Source organism: Gracilinanus agilis, chromosome 1 (assembly GCF_016433145.1).
Source record: "Gracilinanus agilis isolate LMUSP501 chromosome 1, AgileGrace, whole genome shotgun sequence".
Taxonomy (NCBI): Eukaryota; Metazoa; Chordata; class Mammalia; order Didelphimorphia; family Didelphidae; genus Gracilinanus; species Gracilinanus agilis.
The window spans coordinates 217,946,544-217,967,368 of record NC_058130.1 but is presented as its reverse complement, the minus strand read 5'-3'; the positions used below and the strand labels follow the sequence as shown (position 1 = coordinate 217,967,368).

General features: G+C 34.8%; 1 protein-coding gene across 1 annotated transcript in view; it reads left to right on the top strand.

Annotated features, from left to right (window-relative positions):
- The window catches only part of LOC123234219 (transformation/transcription domain associated protein), a 175,911-nt gene that overhangs the window by 84,853 nt on the left and 70,233 nt on the right, over positions 1-20,825 (top strand). Inside the window, exons 54-58 of the mRNA XM_044660153.1 lie at positions 1,290-1,409; positions 1,707-1,994; positions 2,550-2,687; positions 3,824-3,936; positions 7,206-7,341. Coding sequence (XP_044516088.1) covers positions 1,290-1,409; positions 1,707-1,994; positions 2,550-2,687; positions 3,824-3,936; positions 7,206-7,341 — 795 coding nt within the window. The remainder of the gene's footprint in view (positions 1-1,289; positions 1,410-1,706; positions 1,995-2,549; positions 2,688-3,823; positions 3,937-7,205; positions 7,342-20,825) is intronic.

The following is a 20,825-nucleotide window of genomic DNA, read 5'->3' as shown; positions in this document are numbered from 1 at the left end:
AACTTGGCCTCTTCCTTAAACCACATTTCTTCTATATTCTTTTATAATTCAGCTACTATGGCATGCTTGTAGTTCTTCAAGCATAACATTCCTATCTCCTGGCTCAAACCTAGAGTTCTATAACTGGCTTTCACTTTTACCTCTTTAGTTTTCTTGGCTTCCTTCTGAAATTCAGCATTTTATAGGAGGCCTTTCTTGGTGTCTCCCCCCATGCTCCCTTGCTCCATAGCTACTAATGTTTCTCTTTTCATTTTACCATAATCTACTCCATATATATCATCTATATATCTGGTTATTTACATGCTTGCTCCCCTATTAGAATAGTATTTCTTAATCTGGGGCCCATGAACTTGTTTAAAATAAAAAATAACTGTGATAATTGTATTTCTTATAATTGGTTTTTTGGTAATCCCCTGTATTTTAGGCATTTAAAAGCATTATTCTGAAAAGAAGTACATAGATTTCACCAGATTGCCCAAGAAGTCCATAACACAAAAAAAAAAGATTATGAACCACTGCATTAGAATGTATATTCCTTGAGGGTAGGAACCTGTTTGTTCTTGGCACATAAGAAGTACTTGTAAATGTTTGTAGATTGACAATGCTACTTTTTTTTTTTAAGCAATATTATCACCAGGACAAGATAGACTATAAAAAAAATTTTTTTTTAAGTTATGTAGAATCTCCACTCATCATTCCTCTTTGAATTGATCAGTATGAATATTTATTGCCGTGAAATTGATTGTTGTGGTCAAAAATATTTATTACCCTATGGTTAATTTGGTGATGAATCTCCTTAATATTAACTAGTTTTGTTCCACAGATGACAGACATAGATTTTCATTTTAGTGTTGGACTTGCCAGAGTTTATATTCCTCTAGCATAGCTTTTGGGTTAGGAATGAAATAGAAGGAAAAATATAAGTCATTTAAAATGAGTTCAGAAGAAATAATTTTTAATATGTATGTACTATGAATATATAGTAAAATGTGATAGAGAAATTGATATGCATCAAAATGTACTTAAGCTTATTAGTAACAGAAGGAAAATTTTGGTATTGAAATCATTTTGTGTAAACAAAGTTGAGGTTGTTTTACATTCAGATTGCATTTTTATTCATATTTACTGTTGGAAATATATTTTTATTAGATTTTGTTGATTTTTTAAGAAATGCATTTGATACAAATTGTATCTTAAAGCATGAATGTTTGTTGCATTCAGTCGTCTGAATGATATATAAACTATTGGCCAACTGAACTAATTAATGTTGGTTTTTTTCCTTTCTTTAGACTGGTGCACTGCTCAGTGCCTTTGTTCAACTATGTCATATTTCAACAACATTAGCAGAAAAGACATGGATCCAGCTTTTTGCTAGATTGTGGAAAATTCTCTCAGATCGACAGCAACATGTGAGTAGTTTGTGGTTGTGGTTTTTTTTGGGGGGGGATACTTTCTGACTAGATATTAATATTTCAGAAAGATGTAATTTTTAGCTCTTGCTGTTTTTTAAACTTATTTTCTTCAGTATTTTATATTGTTAATATACCAGAAAGAAAAAGTGTTGGTTAGTTTTTTATTTTTATTTTTAAGTTAAAAGATACTAGTAGATGTTTACAGTAGAGTAAATGATTAAAAATGTTACTGAGCTGTGTGAAACAGTATATTGATTTTGAAAGAAGCTCTAAAAATTAACACCTTTATTTTAGGCTCTTGCAGGTGAAATAAGCCCGTTCTTGTGCAGTGGTAGTCACCAGGTTCAAAGGGATTGCCAGCCAAGTGCTTTGAACTGTTTTGTGGAAGCCATGTCACAATGTGTCCCTCCAATTCCTATCAGACCCTGTGTGCTGAAATACTTGGGAAAAACTCATAATCTCTGGTTCCGTTCCACATTAATGCTAGAGCATCAGGCTTTTGAAAAAGGTTTGAGTCTTCAAATTAAACCCAAACAGACAACTGAATTTTATGAGCAGGAGAGCATAACTCCACCTCAACAAGTAAGTAATCTCATTTTTTCATTAGGAATCCATAGTTTTAAAACTTAATTTCTAAAAATTAATCTGGGAGAGTTTGTACTAAATTTTTGAGCATTTTTGAGTGAAGAGAGAGTAAGAGAGAAATAAGGTTTCCAGCCTTTCTAACTTAAGGTAAAAATTCAGTCCTGGATGGCAGTTTGCCAAAGATAGCAAGAAAAGTAAGAGGTCTCAGAGAAAGAGTCAGACCAGAGACAGGTATGGAAGCAAAGAGCCCAACTTGGCTTCCCTCGATGACTTTTCAAACATAAGCTCCTCTCCCTGGATCCTTCCGTTGACAAATGGCTTATCATCTGACTTCTGTGGCACCCTCATGCCATCACATCAGACTTGTGACTCTGTGACTCCTTTGTCCATCCACTTGGTGAGTCTTTTCCAGGATTGGACTGTATGGAAGGTTCCCCAAATATTAAATTCCAACAATCTTAAATTGCCGTGAAATTGCTGTATTTTAAAGGTATTCTTACATTGACTCACAAAATATTTTAGTTGTGTGTTGATTACTTGGTGTGTTTTCAGGAAATTTTGGATTCCCTTGCTGAACTTTATTCTCTGCTGCAAGAGGAAGATATGTGGGCAGGTTTATGGCAAAAGCGGTGCAAATTTCCTGAGACGGCAACAGCTATAGCATATGAGCAGCATGGATTCTTTGAGCAGGTAACCATTGTTTAATTGAATTAACATTTTGTAATTGATAGGGGATTTGTGTGCAAAATATATTTATTTTAAAGATAATATAACCTGTAAATTATGCTTTTTTTTATTTTAATAAGAATTCTAATTATTGTACTAAAAGTATTTTCTGTGGGAAAGGGCCCCCATATGGAAGTCTGGTATAAGAAAATGTCACATTTGTAGGATGAAATCTTTTAAAATGGAATTCTTTATGCTATCATGAGGTACTGATCTAGAAATTATCTTAAATCATTACTTATTTTGAGCCATACAGAATTCCACTTGGACTACATTTTGGTTTTATTTTTGCTTGCATAAGACTTGAATTCAAAACTGTTTTAATACTGTCCAGATATACAACTTTGTGCTCGATTACTTAGCATTTATCAAGCTCCTATTACATACTAAGTGCTAGGGATACAAAGGAAGACAAAAAATAGATAAGAGAAGTTTGGAGCAGTTTTGGACTTGGTTTAAGTTTAAGATATCTATAGGGCAAAAGTTCAGGCTTTTTAAAAAACAGTTGGAGAGATGAGATTAGAAGTCAAGAGAGGTATTAGGACTGGACGGGTCAGCTATTTAGTAATCTAAGTCTTCTATTTAAAAATAATTGAAACAATGGAAGATGATGAAATATCAAGTGAAATGGTATGGGTGTGGTGAAGGACAGAGTCTTGTTGGGGACCCCTACTGATGGCAGGTATGATGTAGATGAACCAGGAGAGAGTAGTATCAAGAAAAGATCCCTAAAAATATGCAATATTCCCTAATAAAGCAATGAATTTAATTAGGAAATTCTACCTTCTTCTATTGTATTAAAATAGAGAAATGTAATAATTAATCTTTATTTTCCTTTGCGTTCCTATGAAAATTGGATACTCTTTTGGTCGCTAACTCATTTTTATACATTCTTGGAGGATCTCTTTGAATAGTGAATTGAATAAAAGAGGCCCTATGTTAATTAAAAGCGAGGGGGGAAGCCATGTTTGTTGCTTCAGAATGACTGAGTTGTCTTAATTTTAAAAAGTCTTTCTACTTTTTTTTCAAATCTTGGTAGGAATTAAGTCAGATACTAAAACTAGGGACCTTTTTTTTTTGTGTGTTTTTTTTTTTTTAAGGCGCAAGAATCATATGAAAAAGCAATGGAAAAGGCCAAAAAGGAACATGAGAGGAATAATGCATCTCCTGCTATTTTCCCAGAATATCAGCTTTGGGAAGACCACTGGATTCGGTAAGCTTCTGAGATTGGTGATGTGCAATTTTATTTCTTAAAAATTATTTTTATTTTTTCCTTAAATTTCATTTTATTCCTTAATTTTTTCCTTAAAATTTTTTTCCTTAAAATTTTATTTCTTAAAAATACTAGTTTTTAGAACTGTTTGAGATTCTGTCAGTCAATCAGAAAACATTAGTTAAGCTCTTATACTGTATAAGCACTAAACTTAGAAAAACCAAAACTAAACTTTGTCTTCATGGAGTTTACGATTCTAATAGAGGTGATAACTTGTACATCAATAGATATATTACATGGAATATACAGAATAAATGAAAAGTAATCATAGAATTATAAACTAGCAGCTGGAAAGCCTTGGAGAAATAAATGGGGAAGACAGCTATTCTGTGTTTAGTAGATAAAGAAAGATGAGATTTGGATTATAGCAAATGTTTCTTTCCTCAGTCATTTCATCTTTTCACCTGCCATAGTAGAATCTAGTGAGGATTTAAGAGTGGGGAAGAAGTGGGCATGTTTTTAGACAGCAAGGAAAAAACCAGGAGGTAGGGAGATATTAAAGATTAGAGAATGTGTAGGGATTATAATAGGCACAATCTGCTGGAGAAGACAAGATAGGATGAGATCAAGAGTACATGTAAAGGGTTTGACCTTGGCAGAGAAGGGCCTCCTCATCTTCTGACACTGACCTGGAGGAGATTGATAGTGGGGAATGATGTTAGAGGTTGTGAGATGAGAAAGGAAGAAGAGGGTACTCTCCAGGCTCAGCAAATAACCTCCGCTTTTAAAATTTTTGTTTTTGTTTTCTATAAAGTAAATTTAAAGTCTTCAACTAAGAGGGCGGTAAGACAGTGCCAGTGGGATGCTTGAGGAGAGTAAGGAAAGTTTGGAATAGCTACTGTGTTGTTCTCCAGTTAAGCAGTTGGATGGAAGTTAAGTAGAACTTAGTATGGTTTCATGACTACATTCAGCTCAACTTGGTGGGAACAAAGAAGGTCAGTGGTGGAAAATTTCCGAGATTGAGATTTGGTAGGTCACATTCAGCAATAGGACATGGGAACATGGTATTTTAGAGTAGAAAATGGTATTGAGTTCATTGGTTCACTAAGAATGTAACCAGAGTAGGGGTGATAGTTTGGAAGACTATTGAAGGATAAATGTATTATAGGTCAAGATGAACATAAAGAATAGGGTTAGAGGCAACTAGATGGCTCAGTGGATTGAGAGCCAGGCCTGGAAATGGGAGCTCCTGGTTTCAAATGTGGCCTGAGATACTTCTAAGGTATGTGACCCCAGGCAAGTCACTTAATCCCAGGTGCCTAGATCTTACTGTTCTGGTGCCTTAGAACCTTTACTTAGTATCAATTCTAAAACAGAAGGTAACCTTTAAAAAAAGAAAGGAATAGGGAAGTTGAACCCTTTTGGTGATGGCAATGCAAAGAGGTAGGGGAGATAGAGTCTTAAATTAGGTAGATTGAGGAACTGGGAAACTTTTAAGTTGAAGTTTCCTAGTGTGACAGCAGGAGATGGAGTAGTGTGAAGATAGGATTAACTCTCCCTTTGCCTATTTTTAGCTAATCAAATTAAGAACTTTAAGTACCCCTACTTGACACTAAGTAAGAGAGTGCAAAAAGTCACTTGCTAAAGTGTCAATTAGGGGTACTTTAAGTTCTTGATTTGATTGGCTAAAAATGGGCAAAGGGAGATTTAATCCTATCTTCACTGTAGAAAGAGAGAGGGGGGGCAGCTGGGTAGCTCAGTGGAGTGAGAGTCAGGCCTAGAGACAGGAGGTCCTAGGTTCAAAGCTGGCCTCAGACACTTCCCAGTTGTGTGACCTTGGGCAAGTCACTTGACTGCCATTGCCCACCCTTACCACTCTTCCACCTAGGAGCCAATACACAGAAGTTAAGGAGAGAGGGGGAGGGGGGGGGACGGACGGACGGAGGGAGGAGGGGGGGGGAGAGGGAGAGGACTGAGCTACTTACTGTACTTATTGAGAATGGGAAGTGGCCAGGAAGGTGGTAAGTAGGTTTTGAATTTAGTGAAAAATTTTAATATTAATCTCAGTGGGGGAGAGGTAAAGAAATTTCTGAGTGATAGAAGCAGAAAGTCAAGAAATGGTGATGGCAAATAGAATAAGTATTCTAATTCCCCTACCAGGACTAGTAAGTGGGTATGAGAAAAAGCACAACTATCCCTAAAGAGCATGTGATGGATCCATTGTTATCTGGAGCGGGCCATGTCTCTGAGTTCCAGAATAGGGGAGGAGGAACCAGAAGAGAGGAAGGGATGGGGACTGAATCTGAGATTTCATTGGCCAGATGAGGAAATTCCTCTACCATTGTAGTCCAATCCTTTCTATGAAACTTAGTCTCAGGAACAATGAGTGGTGGAGTGACTTGGTCATAGCATCTGGCAATATGTGCCAAAGATACAACTTCAACCCAGGTTGTTTGGCCTCTAGTTGGCTTTTTGTCAACTCTGACAAATTCTTTAAATAGTAAAAAGTTTTTTTTTTTTATTACAGAGGGGGAAATCCAAAGGTTGCAGTGGGGAGGGCAGGCAAGGCTGGAGCCTTGAGGTGGAGAGAAGCAGAGAGTGAGTTCAGGAGTTGAGGTATCTGTTCTTCAGAAACCAGAATTCAGAATTCAGAATCCCTACAATGGGGAGACTAAAAAGAATATTCTCTCTGTTGGGAAATGAGTCCAGGTAAAGTATCAGTGCATGGGGAGAAAGCAGGAGACTGATAGGTTCTGCCCAACTTTGTAGCTGCTAGGTGTTTTGAGGTATCTGGAAGTCCTGGCAGACACATGCAGGGACAATTTTAAGTGAAAATTTTAAATTCTAAATGATCCTGGCTACTTCTTGTAATGGACTTATAAAAGGGAAATGGGGAGGAATTCTTTTAAGACCAGCCTAATTCCTTTTTGGATAATTGGTAGAAACTTCCTTGGATATTTGTGATTTTGACAATTTGTATTATAACAAAGTTTGCCCATAACTATTTGGGAGTATCATGTAATTAATTACCTTTAGGAAATAGATTCACTTTCTAAAGGTGAAAAATATATTTCTGATTTGTAGGTACTTAGCTCTAATAAAGAAGCCTATTCATTTGTTATTTTTTTGTATCTCTCTCCTCCACTTCTCTTCACTACCCCTACTCTGGCTTTGGAAAGTATATGAAATACTTTACAATAGTTTGTTTTTTTTTAACTTTGAATTGGTCTGGGAAATTAATAGAACTATTGAAATTTTTATTTTTATAGCTGCTCCAAAGAGTTGAACCAGTGGGAAGCTTTGACAGAATATGGCCAGTCAAAGGGGCATATAAATCCTTATCTTGTGCTGGAGTGTGCTTGGAGAGTGTCCAATTGGACTGCAATGAAGGAGGCATTGGTTCAGGTAAGATCCTCTTCTCCTTGCAACTCTTTGCTTCTCTTCAGAAGGTGTTCACATTGATCTTGCTGAACTCCATTATTTCACAGTCATATCATTTCCTTTTTATGGATGAGGGTACTATATTAGAGATTGCAGTTTACTTCATATAATCTAGGTTTTTAATAAAGCATCTGACAAAGTCTTTCAGGGTCTCATTTCAGTCTCCCTTTCTATTGACTCCTTTTTTGCTACTTATAAAATTATAACAGCACATTAACTCCCAGGTCTGTTCTCCCTCTTGAGCTCTAGTCTGGTATCATCAATTACTTGTTCAACATTTAGAATTTGATGTCCCAGAAGCATCTCAGACTTAAGATGTTCAAAATAGAACTTGTCTGTGCTCTCCATATCCCCATACCACTCTACCAATTCCTTATCTTCTGAACTACCTTATTACTTTTGTGGGGAATCACTATCAGATTTACAATCTTAGTGTCATGCTTGACTCCTCTTTTGCTCACTCCATATACCCAGTCATTTGCCAAATGTTATTTTTTATAACAACATCTTTGTATCTGCCCCCTTCTCTCTATTCACATAGTTATACAGACCTTTATCACCTATTGTCCAGATTACCGTGATAGTCTTCTAATTGGTCTTCTGCCTTGGGTTTCTCCCTTCTCTAATCCAATCTCCATTTAGCCATCAAATTGTATTTTCTAAAATGTATATCTGACCATGTCATTCCCTTATTCAGTAAATGCAGTGTCTCTTGGTTACCTTTAGGGGCAAATATAAACTTATTGGCTATTTAAAGCTCTTTGCAACCTGACCCTTTCCTATATTTCCAGCCTTCTTTCACATTATTCCCTTTATATACTTTGTGGTCCAGCTGTACTAGCCTTCTGAATATTTCTCACAGAGAACATATAATCTTTCTCATTCTCAGTTTTCTTATTTGTAGAATGATGGATTTGGGCTTAAGGCTGCTAAGATTCCTCCTAGCTTTAAATCTATGATCATATGCCTATATGTCTATGCCTTTACATTATCTGTCTCCCATGCTAGAACTCCCTCCCTCCATTCCTCTGAATTTTTGGTTTCCTTCAGAATTCAGTTCAAGTACTACCTTCGACTTGAAGACTTTCCTCCTCTCTCCAGTTACTATTATCTGTCTCCCTTGGAAAATTACCTTGTTCTTATTTTGTATATTGATATTGGGGTCTTCCTTTCCACTACTTGCTTTTATAATGGTCAGACTTTCATTTTTATCTTTGTATCCTTAATAATTAATTTGCCATAGTATTTTGTAGTGCCTAGCAAATAATAGTTGCTTAATAGGTTCTGATTAATTTGAAGGGGGTCTCTGTTAGTGTGCTACCTGGCTCTGTCTTGGCCTTCTGTTCAACACTTTGAAAAAAAAAGTTAGTGAAACTATAGTATCCTTATCATATTTGTGAATGATTGTTAGTTGGGAGCAAAAGATAGCACATTGAGTGACAGAATCAAGATCCCCTCCCACCCCCCAAATCTTAATAGGGTAGAATATAATAGAATGAAATGTTATGGAGGATAAATGTGACATTTCACTTAGGTTAAGAAAACCATTACTTTTGGGGAGGAAGTTGCTAGAAATCAGTTCATCCAAAATGGCCCCAGGGTCTTAGTAACCAATGAGGGGACTCAGTTTGAACCCACAGTGGGATGTGGAAGTCTGAGAAGCTAATGCAATCATAGACTCCTTTAATAGAAGTACAGAGTTCAGAAGGAGGGAGACAGCCATCCATTCTTCTATATTTTGCCATCATGCCAATGTCTGTTTTAAAAGGTACACTATACAACTAGAGTATGTATGTATGTATGTATACAAGAGACTGATCCAGGATAGTTAAAGGAATCAAAACCATTCTTATGAGAATTGGTTGAAGGAATTGGTGACCAACAGAGAAGACTTAGGACAGGAACTGTATTACAATATACAAATATTTGAAGGTGTGTCATTTGAAGAGGAGTTTGTCTTGCTCTTTTTGACCTTCGATGGTAGATCTGGACAGTGGGTGGAGTATATGGGAAGAGAGATTTAAATGCAATGTAATGAATATCTTCCTTATGCTTAAAGTTGTCCCAAAAGGAAAAGAATTATATTAAACAGTTATGAGTTACTTCAAACAGATATTAGCCAACTATTTGTCAGGGATATTGTAACTAAGAGTTTCATGGTTTGATGAGGGCTTGGACTAGATGACTTCTATAGATCCCTTCTGGCTGATTCTGCAAGGAATTGTTTTGTTCATCTGTAAATTACTGCTATTTAATATCAACAAAATTGATATCATGGACTTACTTCACAAAATCCCAAAATGTCTTTCTGAAATGCTAAGTAGCCTTAGAATGTAGCCAGGCATTTTGATTGTCAAAAGTAAAAACATCATTTAAGGAGCAATAATTATTTCCCTGCCTAATTGTTTGTTTCTAACCTCTTCCTAAGAATTAAATTATGAGTTAGTTGCCAGTTACCTAGCTAAAAATCTGGACTATGTGAAGAAATGTGTGAAACAAGAAGTTTATGGTTCTTTTAGCTTTTATATATGGGGAAAGTTAAAAAAGCAGTTTCTTTTCTTGTCAAATATGTTAACACAAACAATTCTGCAATTTCAAAGGAAAAGTGAATTTGACTGGTATGAATGCAGTTGGCTTCAGGAAAGTAAATTATGTAGAATAGTAACAATTATGAGATAAAGTAAATAAGGAGCTACAGAAGTAGTATTTTTAAGCTTTTCCTCATTACCTAGAAGAGTTTTCATAAAGCAATAATGTCTGCATTTTATTGGACCTCCAGGACAAATTTGTTAGAATTCTATTTCCATTTTGACTAGTTTCTTTTGATGATCATCTTATCTCTGAGACATGAAAATTATGAGTATTTATATGTTAAGGGCTAAAAAATGCCTCTGGGTGGCAGCATGCACATAGTGGATCAGCAGGAGATCAGAACCTTAACTTTTAATTATGATGGCAGCACTGAGACCCTAAAACTTAGCTATTCCTTTGATTTCATTGGTGCCATACAAAGAACATAAAGACATGTTGAAGTACTCAAGTTTTAGAGTGGCAAAATATGACTCAGCAGTTTGGGATAGAGGATGCAAATTAAAGAAATAATTAAATATTAATTCCAAAAAGTAGTTAATTGATTTTAAATAGTTACAGAATAATCAGTTATCTTAATATTGGCTTTGCATATTGCTAGTGGGAAAAGGGCAAGAAAGACATGAATAAGCCTTGAATTGAAGTTTTATTTACCATGTATAAAATGTGATTTAAGAGACTTAATGAACTGATTTAGGGTGTAAACTGCTAATCATGCGACTAGAATTACTTCAGGCCTGAACATTTTACTGCAAAGTTTGTTGAAGCAATTAACTAAAATGAACAACAGTGCAGGCTTTTAAAAGAAGTAGTAACACACTGTGGACTGAACACAGTCACAAAACCACCTTCCTGTTCTCCTAGTTTTGTAAAAAATGGTTAATGAGGGAGCTACCATCTTGAAGATATTGCTGTCTTTCATCAGGAATGTGCGTGGGGTGTGTGTGTGTGTGTGTGTGTGTGTGTGTGTGTGTGTGTGTGTGTGTGTAAATAGATAGATATCTGCCACTTATGAGGTAGATAATGCTAATGATGATTTATATTTTTTCCATAAATTCATGCATTTGGGTTGCTTTACCATCTTTAGAGGGTTTTAAAGCTTAAATTGCAACAAATTTCCATTTGTATATTGTGTTTCCAATTGAAGTTACCTAACAGTAAATGGTTAACCTTACACAGATGAAGAAATAGAACTTATGAAGTTTGGAAATTTTAGAAAGAAGGATGTCCCAATTCTTGTAACATTTTGCAAGGGAATAGTTTTGTCAACTTTATATGGAAAGTGCTAATTCTGTGATGTGGGAAGCCAATAAGAGAAACAGAATCTCAAATAGATAAAAATCTGAGACTCCTCTTTTGACCCCTTTTCTGATCCACACCTTTCCTTATTGAAAAGCTTAAAGTTCCTAGCAAACCAGCAGTTAAAAGGTTAACAATTTCTCTCCAAGACTAAAGACAGAAATTAAACAAAAGGCTGCCTGGATTCTGAATCTGTTTCTAGACACATTAAAGTCAATAATGGACAAAATTTAGACAAAACCTCCTCCAGTGGGGGCTATTTGTCCCTGAGAAAGTATTCCCAGACTTAGCTTTCGATAATAATGCACCAGCCAAAATTCAGCCTTGGCCTTGTTCTATTCTGAAGTCAAATGTGTTTTTGTGTTTTGATGACATAATTTGTAACTTCTGCGCATCTGCAAAGTTTCAGGGGGGTTCTTTTGTGTGAAATGAGTCTTGAAATATATATATAATAAACTCCATGCTCCTGGAGCCAGAGCTGGAAGCATGAGCTAAAAGATCTTCGGTGTCCCATACTTCTTATCAACTAAGCCATCATTATCAAATGATCAGAAATGATAAACAGATCACGAGACTATGATATCTTTATGAGAAACATTTCTAGACCTCAGCAAACAAAACTACATTCATCAGATAACTATCATCTGATGTAACATTAGTGAATATAAAACAGTGCATTTTCTATGTGTCAATTCTTGTGCACAAACGCAGTTATTGATTTTAGCTTAAGTTATAACTGACAAGGCAGAAGACACAAATAAGTCATAAGACTTCATGAGCAGGAGCTGTAGAGTGGGGCAGTGCAAGATAGAGAATAGCAAGAAAAACATTCAGAAAAAATACAAGTACAGAACATCCAAAATGGAAATGATGTATCTTCCTCTCTTGATATTTTGGAACTTACAAGGGAATTGTTACTCGTTAAAGTTAAATTTTGTTTATTCCTTCAGTTGGGCTGTAGAAATGGTTTTGGCATCACTGGAACCTAGACATTTAGTATGTTCTAAGAACCCATCATACTTAATACATTCTGTATCATAGTTAGCTGTTAATTCTCTGTCATAGTATCCACAGAGGATTTTCTAAACCTTCTCTCTTAAATATTCCTGTTTTTTCCTTTTCAGCTAAGAACCTTATTTCATCCTTCTCGAAGAAAATAGATCACAGTGAACTTCCTCCTCTCCACATATCACATCTTGATATCATCCCTCATTCTCTCTTCTTTTATTCTAAACTCTAATGAAGAGATGATTCTTCTCATTAAAACAAAATCCTTCTTCATAGATCCTTCATTTCATTCCTTTCTGTCTTTTCTAGCAGATTGTCTCCCAGAATCGACTCCCACTTACTATTCAGTTTCTACTTTTCCTGTTACTTTTAAACATTCCCAAGTCTCCTTCTCTAGTCTTAAGAAAAATAGAGCTGATACCCAACCATCCTCTGAGCATTTGTTTAATAGTTCCCTTTTCTTTCACAGCCAGAATGCCTTTACTAACCCTTTACTCACTTCTCAACCCTTTGTAATATGGCTTCTAGCTTCATTATCCAGTTGAAACTCCTATCTCCAGAGTTATCAGTGAGCTCTTGATTGCCAGATCTGATGGCCTTTTCATCTCTGTAGCATTTGATAATACTGACCAACTTGTATATACTTCTCTCAGTTTTTATGACACTGTTGTCTCTTTTGGTTTTCTTCTCTATCTCAGTCTCTGTTGGTAGTTCATTATCCATATTGTATACCCTAACTGGTCCTAGGTTCTGACCTCAACTTTCTTCTCTCTCCTTCACTTGGTGACCATATCAGCTTCTGTGGATTCACTTATCTCTATATAGATGGCTCTCAAATCTATACATCCAGGCCTAGTCTCTTCTGAGTTTCAGTTCTACATTTCCCATTAATTCAAATTAGATGGCACATAGGCATTCTTAAGTCAACATATTCAAAATTAGGTTCGTCTTTCCCCAAAACCCTTCTTTCCTACTTCCAAATGTCTCAGTTTCTTCTGAGAGTGCAACATCCTTCCAGGCACCTCGCTTCTTTCAACTGTGACTTTATCCACAGTTCCACACTCTTCTTAATCATTCTATTTATCTATCTATCTATCTGACAACTTTTGTCAGTTCTTCCACAATATCACTTTCTCTGTAAGTATATAATTGAACACTCTGGTTCAGATCCTTATCTCCTCTCACCTGGATTATTTCAGTAAGTTCCTAATGGGACTTCTTACCTCAAGTTTTCTAAAGTGCAGGTCTAACCACACACCTCTCTAACCATTATACTTCAGTGGCTCTCTATTGCTACTAAGATTACAGATTAGCTCCTTTGTCTAACTTTAAAACCCTTTATGGTCTCGCTCCAGGCTACTCTTTCATTCTTATTACTTATCATTCTCTTTCATGAATTCTATAGTTTTTTTTTTTTCTGAATGTTTCTCTTGCTTTTCTTATACACAACACTGTATCTTTTGTTTGCATTTTTACAGTGGCTGCTGTGCCTTTAATGTTCTCTTTCCTCCACTGAGAGAAATCTATCTATGAGAGATGAGTTCAGAGTCAGGGGAGATTAGCCAGGCCAATTTGACTACATGATATAAGACTAGGAAAGGTAGATTGGAGTCAAATTATGGAGGGTCTTGAATGACAAACTGGTGTTTATATTTTATTCAGTAGGCAATGGGGACCTACAGAAGATTTTTGGATCAAAGGATTGATATAGGTAGACCTGTATTTTATAAATACTTGTCACTTAGAAGAACTATTTTGTTAGAATTCTCTGAATTTATGATGAACTGATCAACATTATGAAAGTCAGGAATAAATCCTATATTTAAGACTTGCCAGTTTACAACTTATTTTGAAAATAAAACTCATCATCATCTCACACTGTCCCACCTTCCTTAATGGCCCTATATAATATCTGGTCTCTCATTACTGAGCTCTTCATTTCAGCTTGTATGATCTCCATTTTCACTCTACTTCTAATTCTTACTGACTTTTCCTGACCACTTTTAAATTTCTCAGTTTCTAAGACTGAACTCTGGAATTCTCTTTTATTCACATTTCTCCTCTTCTTTCATCTTTCCCATGCCCTGTGTCTCCTTAATCTGTTCTTTACTATATAAAAACTTTGTAGTATTTTGATCTTTCCTTTCACTCAATCTATTATCTTAGTTCTGGCTTCATCTTCCTCCCTTTCCCAGGCATGATTTAATGACCTGAGCTAGGTTGTCAGTAAATAGGAGGAGGGACAGATAATGTGAGATCTTGTGAAAATAAAATCTATAGAACTTGGCAATTTGGCGTTGAGGTGAGGGAAAAGGGACAAGTGAGTGTTCTTAACCTAGAGTCCCTGACACCCCACCAGTGTTCCTGAATAGACTTTAGAGGGTCCAGAACTTGGGTGGGAAAAAATGTACATCTTTATTTTCACCAAGCTCTAATGAAGGTAGGTATTTCCTTATGTTGTAAATGTAAATAACAAAAATTATTCTGAGAAGGATTCCGTAGGTTTTTCAAGCCTTCCAAGGGTTCCATGAAACAGGAAAGGTTAACATCCCCCTAATGGTTAGTATAGTACCCTATCAGTGCATTAAAGAGGTGCATAAGATTGTTTCTGAGGCTCATAGTGAGAAGAAGGATCATTATTGACTAAAGGTTTTAGGGAATGCTTTAAAGAAGCAACTTTCTAGTCTCAGGAATCATTTACCTACTTAAAAGTTATTGACCCCACCCCCCAAGAGCTTTTGTTTATGTAAAAAAAAAAATATATATATATATATATATATATAATATATGCAATTAAAACTGATAAAAACTTAAAGAAATTTAAATAGCAATAATAGACCAATTAATATAAATAACATTTTTTATTTTAAAGAGTTCTATTTTCCACAAAAAAAAAATTAGGAACTGACAATTTTACAAATTAATGTCTGGCTTAATACAAGAAACCTGACTTTTCATCTGCTTCTATATTCAGTCTGCTACCATGAGTTATTTTAGTTGAAATGTATATTAAGAAAATCTGGCCTCTGTCAGATATGTAGTTGGAAAAGGGAGGAGTTTTTCAACATACAGATAAAATATTATTTAAGAAAATAGTTTTGACCTCACGGATTCCCCCCCCCCCCAAAAAAAAAAAAATCCCAGGGACCTAGAAGGATCTTATGTCCATACTTTTGAGAATCACTCCTTTAAAGCATTTGAGCTGGACTTTAAAGTATTCAGTAGATGAAAGGGAGGGAAGATAGATATTTAAGGTATAACAACAATATGAATAAAGATACCAGAACATATTCAGTATACACAGCATAATCCATATATCAGGGAATAGTATGAGAAGGTAAATAGAATGGCCCCAGAGAACAGAGAGAGCTTTGAATGCCAAGCCAAGAAGTTTGGACTTTTATTGATAAAGACCACTGGAGATTTTAAAGCAGAGAAGTGACAAACATGTAAGGGATGACCTAAAATTTGGATAAAGAAAGGAAAACTTATTAGGAGGATATTGCAGTAATCCAAATTGGTGGTAATGAAGAGCCTGACCTAAAGTGATGATTATGTAAACAGAGAAGAGTAGGTAGATACAAGAGATATTATGGAGTGGAAGGATGGAAGAAAAGAGCAGTGAATTATCTGGCTTTCCCAAATTCCCTCATAAATAAGTTAAAGTATTTCCTCAAAGCGAGTTCTTCTAGAGTTGAAGAAATAATTAAAAATCAGGAGAAAGCAATCATCTTGCCTAAGACAACTTGGGAGGACTTTAGGAAACATCTGCTCTCCCCAGGATGGTGATGGCCTAATTGAAGTGCAGATACCACCGAGTCAAAAAATAGTAAACTCTGGGGATGGCTGTGTTAGCTGTTACCTTAACTTTGGGAGCTTTAACTCCACTGATTGGTGTATGGGTTAGGCAGCTCATTAGGAGAAGATTGTGGAGGTCCTTCTGCTGGCTCTGGCTGTGGGGCCCTGCCGTGTAACTGGCCAGGGGCCCCGGCTGTGGCTGTAGACAAGGAGAAGAGAGCACACATAGGTGGGTGTGGTTTCAGAGGGACTGAAGCCCTGCTGGTTATGGTCAATTGAGCAGAGTCCCTCGTTTGAGTTCCAGGGCAGAGGGGAGAGCTAAAGCTTGTAGCTGCCCGAGGAATTATAGGGAGAAAGAGTGTTTTTATTATTGTAGTGGTGCTAGGGGCCCTATTCACAGCTTAGGAGCAGAGAGGAGTACTTGACGTCACTTATAGACTAACTTCAGGAGCAATGACCACATCTGAACTCAGAAAACATCATGGAAAAACTGAAGCCAGAGACCCTAATCCCCTACACCAAGTAAGGAGAGCCCAAACCTAACATAAAGTTAATAGACAAGAAATAGGCTATTTTAAAAAGAAGAAAAACCAGAAAGAACCAATCCATAGATAGCACCTATGGTGATAAAGATTAGGGTTCAAATTGAGAAGACTAAAGAACTATTTGTAAAAAGCTTCAGAGAAAAATGTAAAGTGGCCAAATCCATTTTTTTAGAAGAGGGTTTTTTTTTTAACTTTTATTTTTTAGAAAAAAATTTTTTCCATAGTTACATGATTCATGTTCTTACACTCTTCTCTGCCCCCCGCCCCCGTAGCCGACGCACATTTCCACTGGTTCTTAGAAGAGGTTTTTAAAAATCCATTAGAGAGACTGATGAAAAATTGGAAAAAGAAATAAGAATAATGAAAGAAAAGCAAGAAAGTTATGAAAAGTCAATTAATTGAAAAAAGATTCAAAAAGTTACCAAAGAATATAACTGCTTAAAAACTAGAATTGGACAAGAGGAAACTAAAGACATATTAAAGCAAAATCAAAAGAAATGAGAAAATTGAAGAGAATGTGAAATATCTTATTAGAAAAATCCTCTGTGACCTGGAAAAACAGATCAAGAGAGATAATATAAGAATTGTTGGACTACCTGAAAGTTATGATCACAAAGATCCTAGACATTATATTGTAAGAGAGTATTATTAAGAAAAATTGCCCTGAAGTTGTATAATTAAAGGGTGAAATAGAAATTAAAAAAAGCAACCAGCCACCACCTGAAAGAGATCCCAAAGTGAAAACTCATAGGAATATTATAACTAAGTTTCAAAGCTCCCAGAACAAGGAGAAAATATTACAGTTTAACAAGAAACAATTTAAATATTGTAGAGGACAACACAAGATTTAGTAACTTCTACATTAAAGAACTGAAGAGAATGGAATATAATATTCTGATGAGGAAAGGAGCCGATACTGTAACCAATAACAACCTACCCAGCAAAGATGAGTGTAATCTTTTAAAGGAAAAAAACAATCTTTAATGAACTAAAGGAGTTTTAGATATTCTTTAGAGAAGACCAAAACTGAATAAAAAATTTGACATATAAGAAGGTAAACATGAAAGACTAATTATAAAGGATTTAATAAAGTTAAATTGTTTACTTACATAGAAAAATAATATTTATAACTCTTGAGAACATTATTACTAGGGTAGTTCAAAAGTATGTACACAAATAGAAGGCTTGTAGTTGATTATGATGAGATAATTCTAAAAAATTGAAAATTGAAATGTAATTAAATTGGGGAGAGAGGGGTAAAATGAGCAACTGTTTCATACAAAAGAGGCATAAATGGAATAACTATTAAGGAGGAGAGTAGGATAGAGTTTAAAATGTATAGTGTAGGAATCTTATTCTCTTTGGAACTGGGTTAAACAGGGAATATTAAACATACCCAGAAGGACATAAAAATCTTCTTAACTGACAGAGAAATAGGAGGGCTAGGAGATAGGATAAGGGAAGGATTCTTAGAAAAATGTGTGGTTCATAAAAATAAAGTCAATTAAAAACAACTGAAAAAATAATTGCTTATGGGGATACTGAGCCAATATAATAAAAGTGACAATTTTACCTAAATTAATCAGTCTACTTATTCAGTGCCATATCATCAAATTGTCCCAAAATCTATTTTATAGAACTAGAAAAAATACAATAAAATTAATGCGGAAGAACAAAAGATCAAAAATATCAAGGAACAGGAAAAAAAAATGTGGAGGAAGGTGACTTCCCTGTCTAAAACTGTAATACAAAGCAGTAATCATCAAAATAATCTGATATTGGCTAAGAAGTAAAGTGGAAGATCAAAATATATAGTAACAAATGACCCTAGTAGTGTAGTGTTAGATGAATCAAAAGATCCAAGATTTGGGGACAAGAACTCATTTGACAAAAACTGTTGAGAAAATTGGAAAATACTATGGCAGAGACTGAAGATAGACCAATATTTCACTTTGTATACCTAGAGTAGGTCCATGTGAGCACATGATTAGACAAAAGGATACCATAAGCAAATTAAAGGATGCATGGAATAGTATTGCCTATTAAATTTATGGGTAAGGGAGGAATTTTTGGCCAAATAAGAGATAGAAAGTACTATAGGATGTAAAATGAATAGTTTTGATTATATTAAAAGTTTTTGCACAAGCAAAACCAGTGCAAGATTAGAAAGAAAGCAGAAAATTGAGAAATATACAGCAAGTATCTCTGATAATGGTTTTATTTTCTTAAATTTATAGAGAACTAAGTAAAATTTATAAAAATGTACATCACTCTCCAATTGATAAATGGTCAAATGATAAGAACAAGTAGTTTTCAGATTAAGAAGTTGAAGCCATCTAGAGTTATATGAAAAACTAAATCACTATTGATTAGCAAAATACAAATTAAAAAAACTTGAGGTACCACATCACACCTATGACATTGGCTGATACAACGAAAAGGAAAATGATAAATGTTGGAGGAGATATAAGAAAACTGGAACACTAAAACACTATTGGGTGCAGTTGTGATCTGATCTAACCTTTTTCGAGAGCAATTTGGAACTATGCCCAAATGACTAAAATTGTGCATACCCTTTGATCCAGCAATACCTTTAGTTGGTCAGTATCCCAAAGGGATTAAAAAAAAAGGGAAAAGGACCTATTTGTACAAAAATATTTATTGCAGCTTTTTTTTGTGGGAGCAAGGAATTGGAAGTTAAAAGATTTTTCCAAAATGTACCTGGGAATCCCTGAACAAGTTGTATGTGATTATTGTGGAATAGTTTTGTACTATAAGGAATGATGAGCAGGATGGTTTAAAAAAAATCTGGGAAGACTTACCATGAATTGATGTAGACTGAATTGAGCAGAACCAGGAGAACAATTGTATACAGTGACAGCAATATTTTTTTGATGAACAAATATAAATGATCTAATTATTTTCATCAATATAGTGATCCAAGGCAATGTTATTTGCCCTCTAAAAGAATCGACAGGAGTCTGGATGCAGACTGAAACATATGATATTTCATGTTAATTCTTTTTGTTTGTATGTTTGAGATTTCTTCCATGAAGTAACTAATATGGAAAATATTTTACATGATTTCACATATAAAATCTATATCAGATTACTTACTGTCTCAGGGAGGGGTCAGTATCAGAGAGAGGGAGGGAGGAAGGAAGAAGAGAATTTAGATCTCGAAATTTAAAATAAATGAATGTCAAAAATTGTTTTTACACAAGTCATTTAGCCCCAATTTCCTAGCCCTTACCATTCTTTTGCCTTGAAACTTTGAAACTGTATTGATTCTAAGACAGAAAGTAATGTAAAAATAAAAAAAAGATAAAAAGGGATGGTTAATGAAGTAATAGCAATACTAAACATATGAACCAAATGCTTCTATATATAGCATGAAGATTTTAAAGGAAAAGGTAAATGAATTACAGGTGGAAATAGATAATAAAGTTATAAAAGTGTGTGTGTGTGTGTGTGTGTGTGTGTGTGTGTGTGTGTGTGTGTGTGTATTTCAATCTTCCCCTCTCAGAACTAGATAAATCTAACTAAAAAATAAAAACCAAAAAAATAGATATCAGGTTGATGAATAGAATCTTAAATAAGCTTGATATGATAGACATTTGGAAAGAATTGAATGATAATAGGAAAGAATATAATTTTTTCTCAACACTACTTAAAAAAATCAATCATAAAATTATTGTTAACTGCAGAAAAGCAGAAATATGAAATGTATCCTTTTAGATCATAATGCAATAAAAATTACATTTGTTAAAGGAACTTAGAAACAGACTAAAAATTACTTGGAGACTAAATAAGGTTATGGCTAATGTTAAAAAACTAGTTCAAAGAACAATTCATAGAAGCAATTTTATCAAAAAGCTTGATAATAATGAAAGCATATCAAAACTTATGAATTACAGCAAATGGAATAGTCAGGAGAATTTATATTTTTAAATTCTTACATCAGTGAATTGGGTATACAATTTTAAAAACTAGAAAAAGAACAAATTAAAAATCTCCAATTAAACACTAAATTAAATGTAAAGAAACCATTGAATAAATAAAACCAGGAGTTGATTTTATGGAAAAACTAATAAAATTGACAAACCATTGGTTGCTATGATTTAAAAGAAGAAAACCATATCCCTAGTATAAAAAATGAAATCAGTAAGTATACCACCACTGAAGATGAAATTAGAGCAAATTAATAAT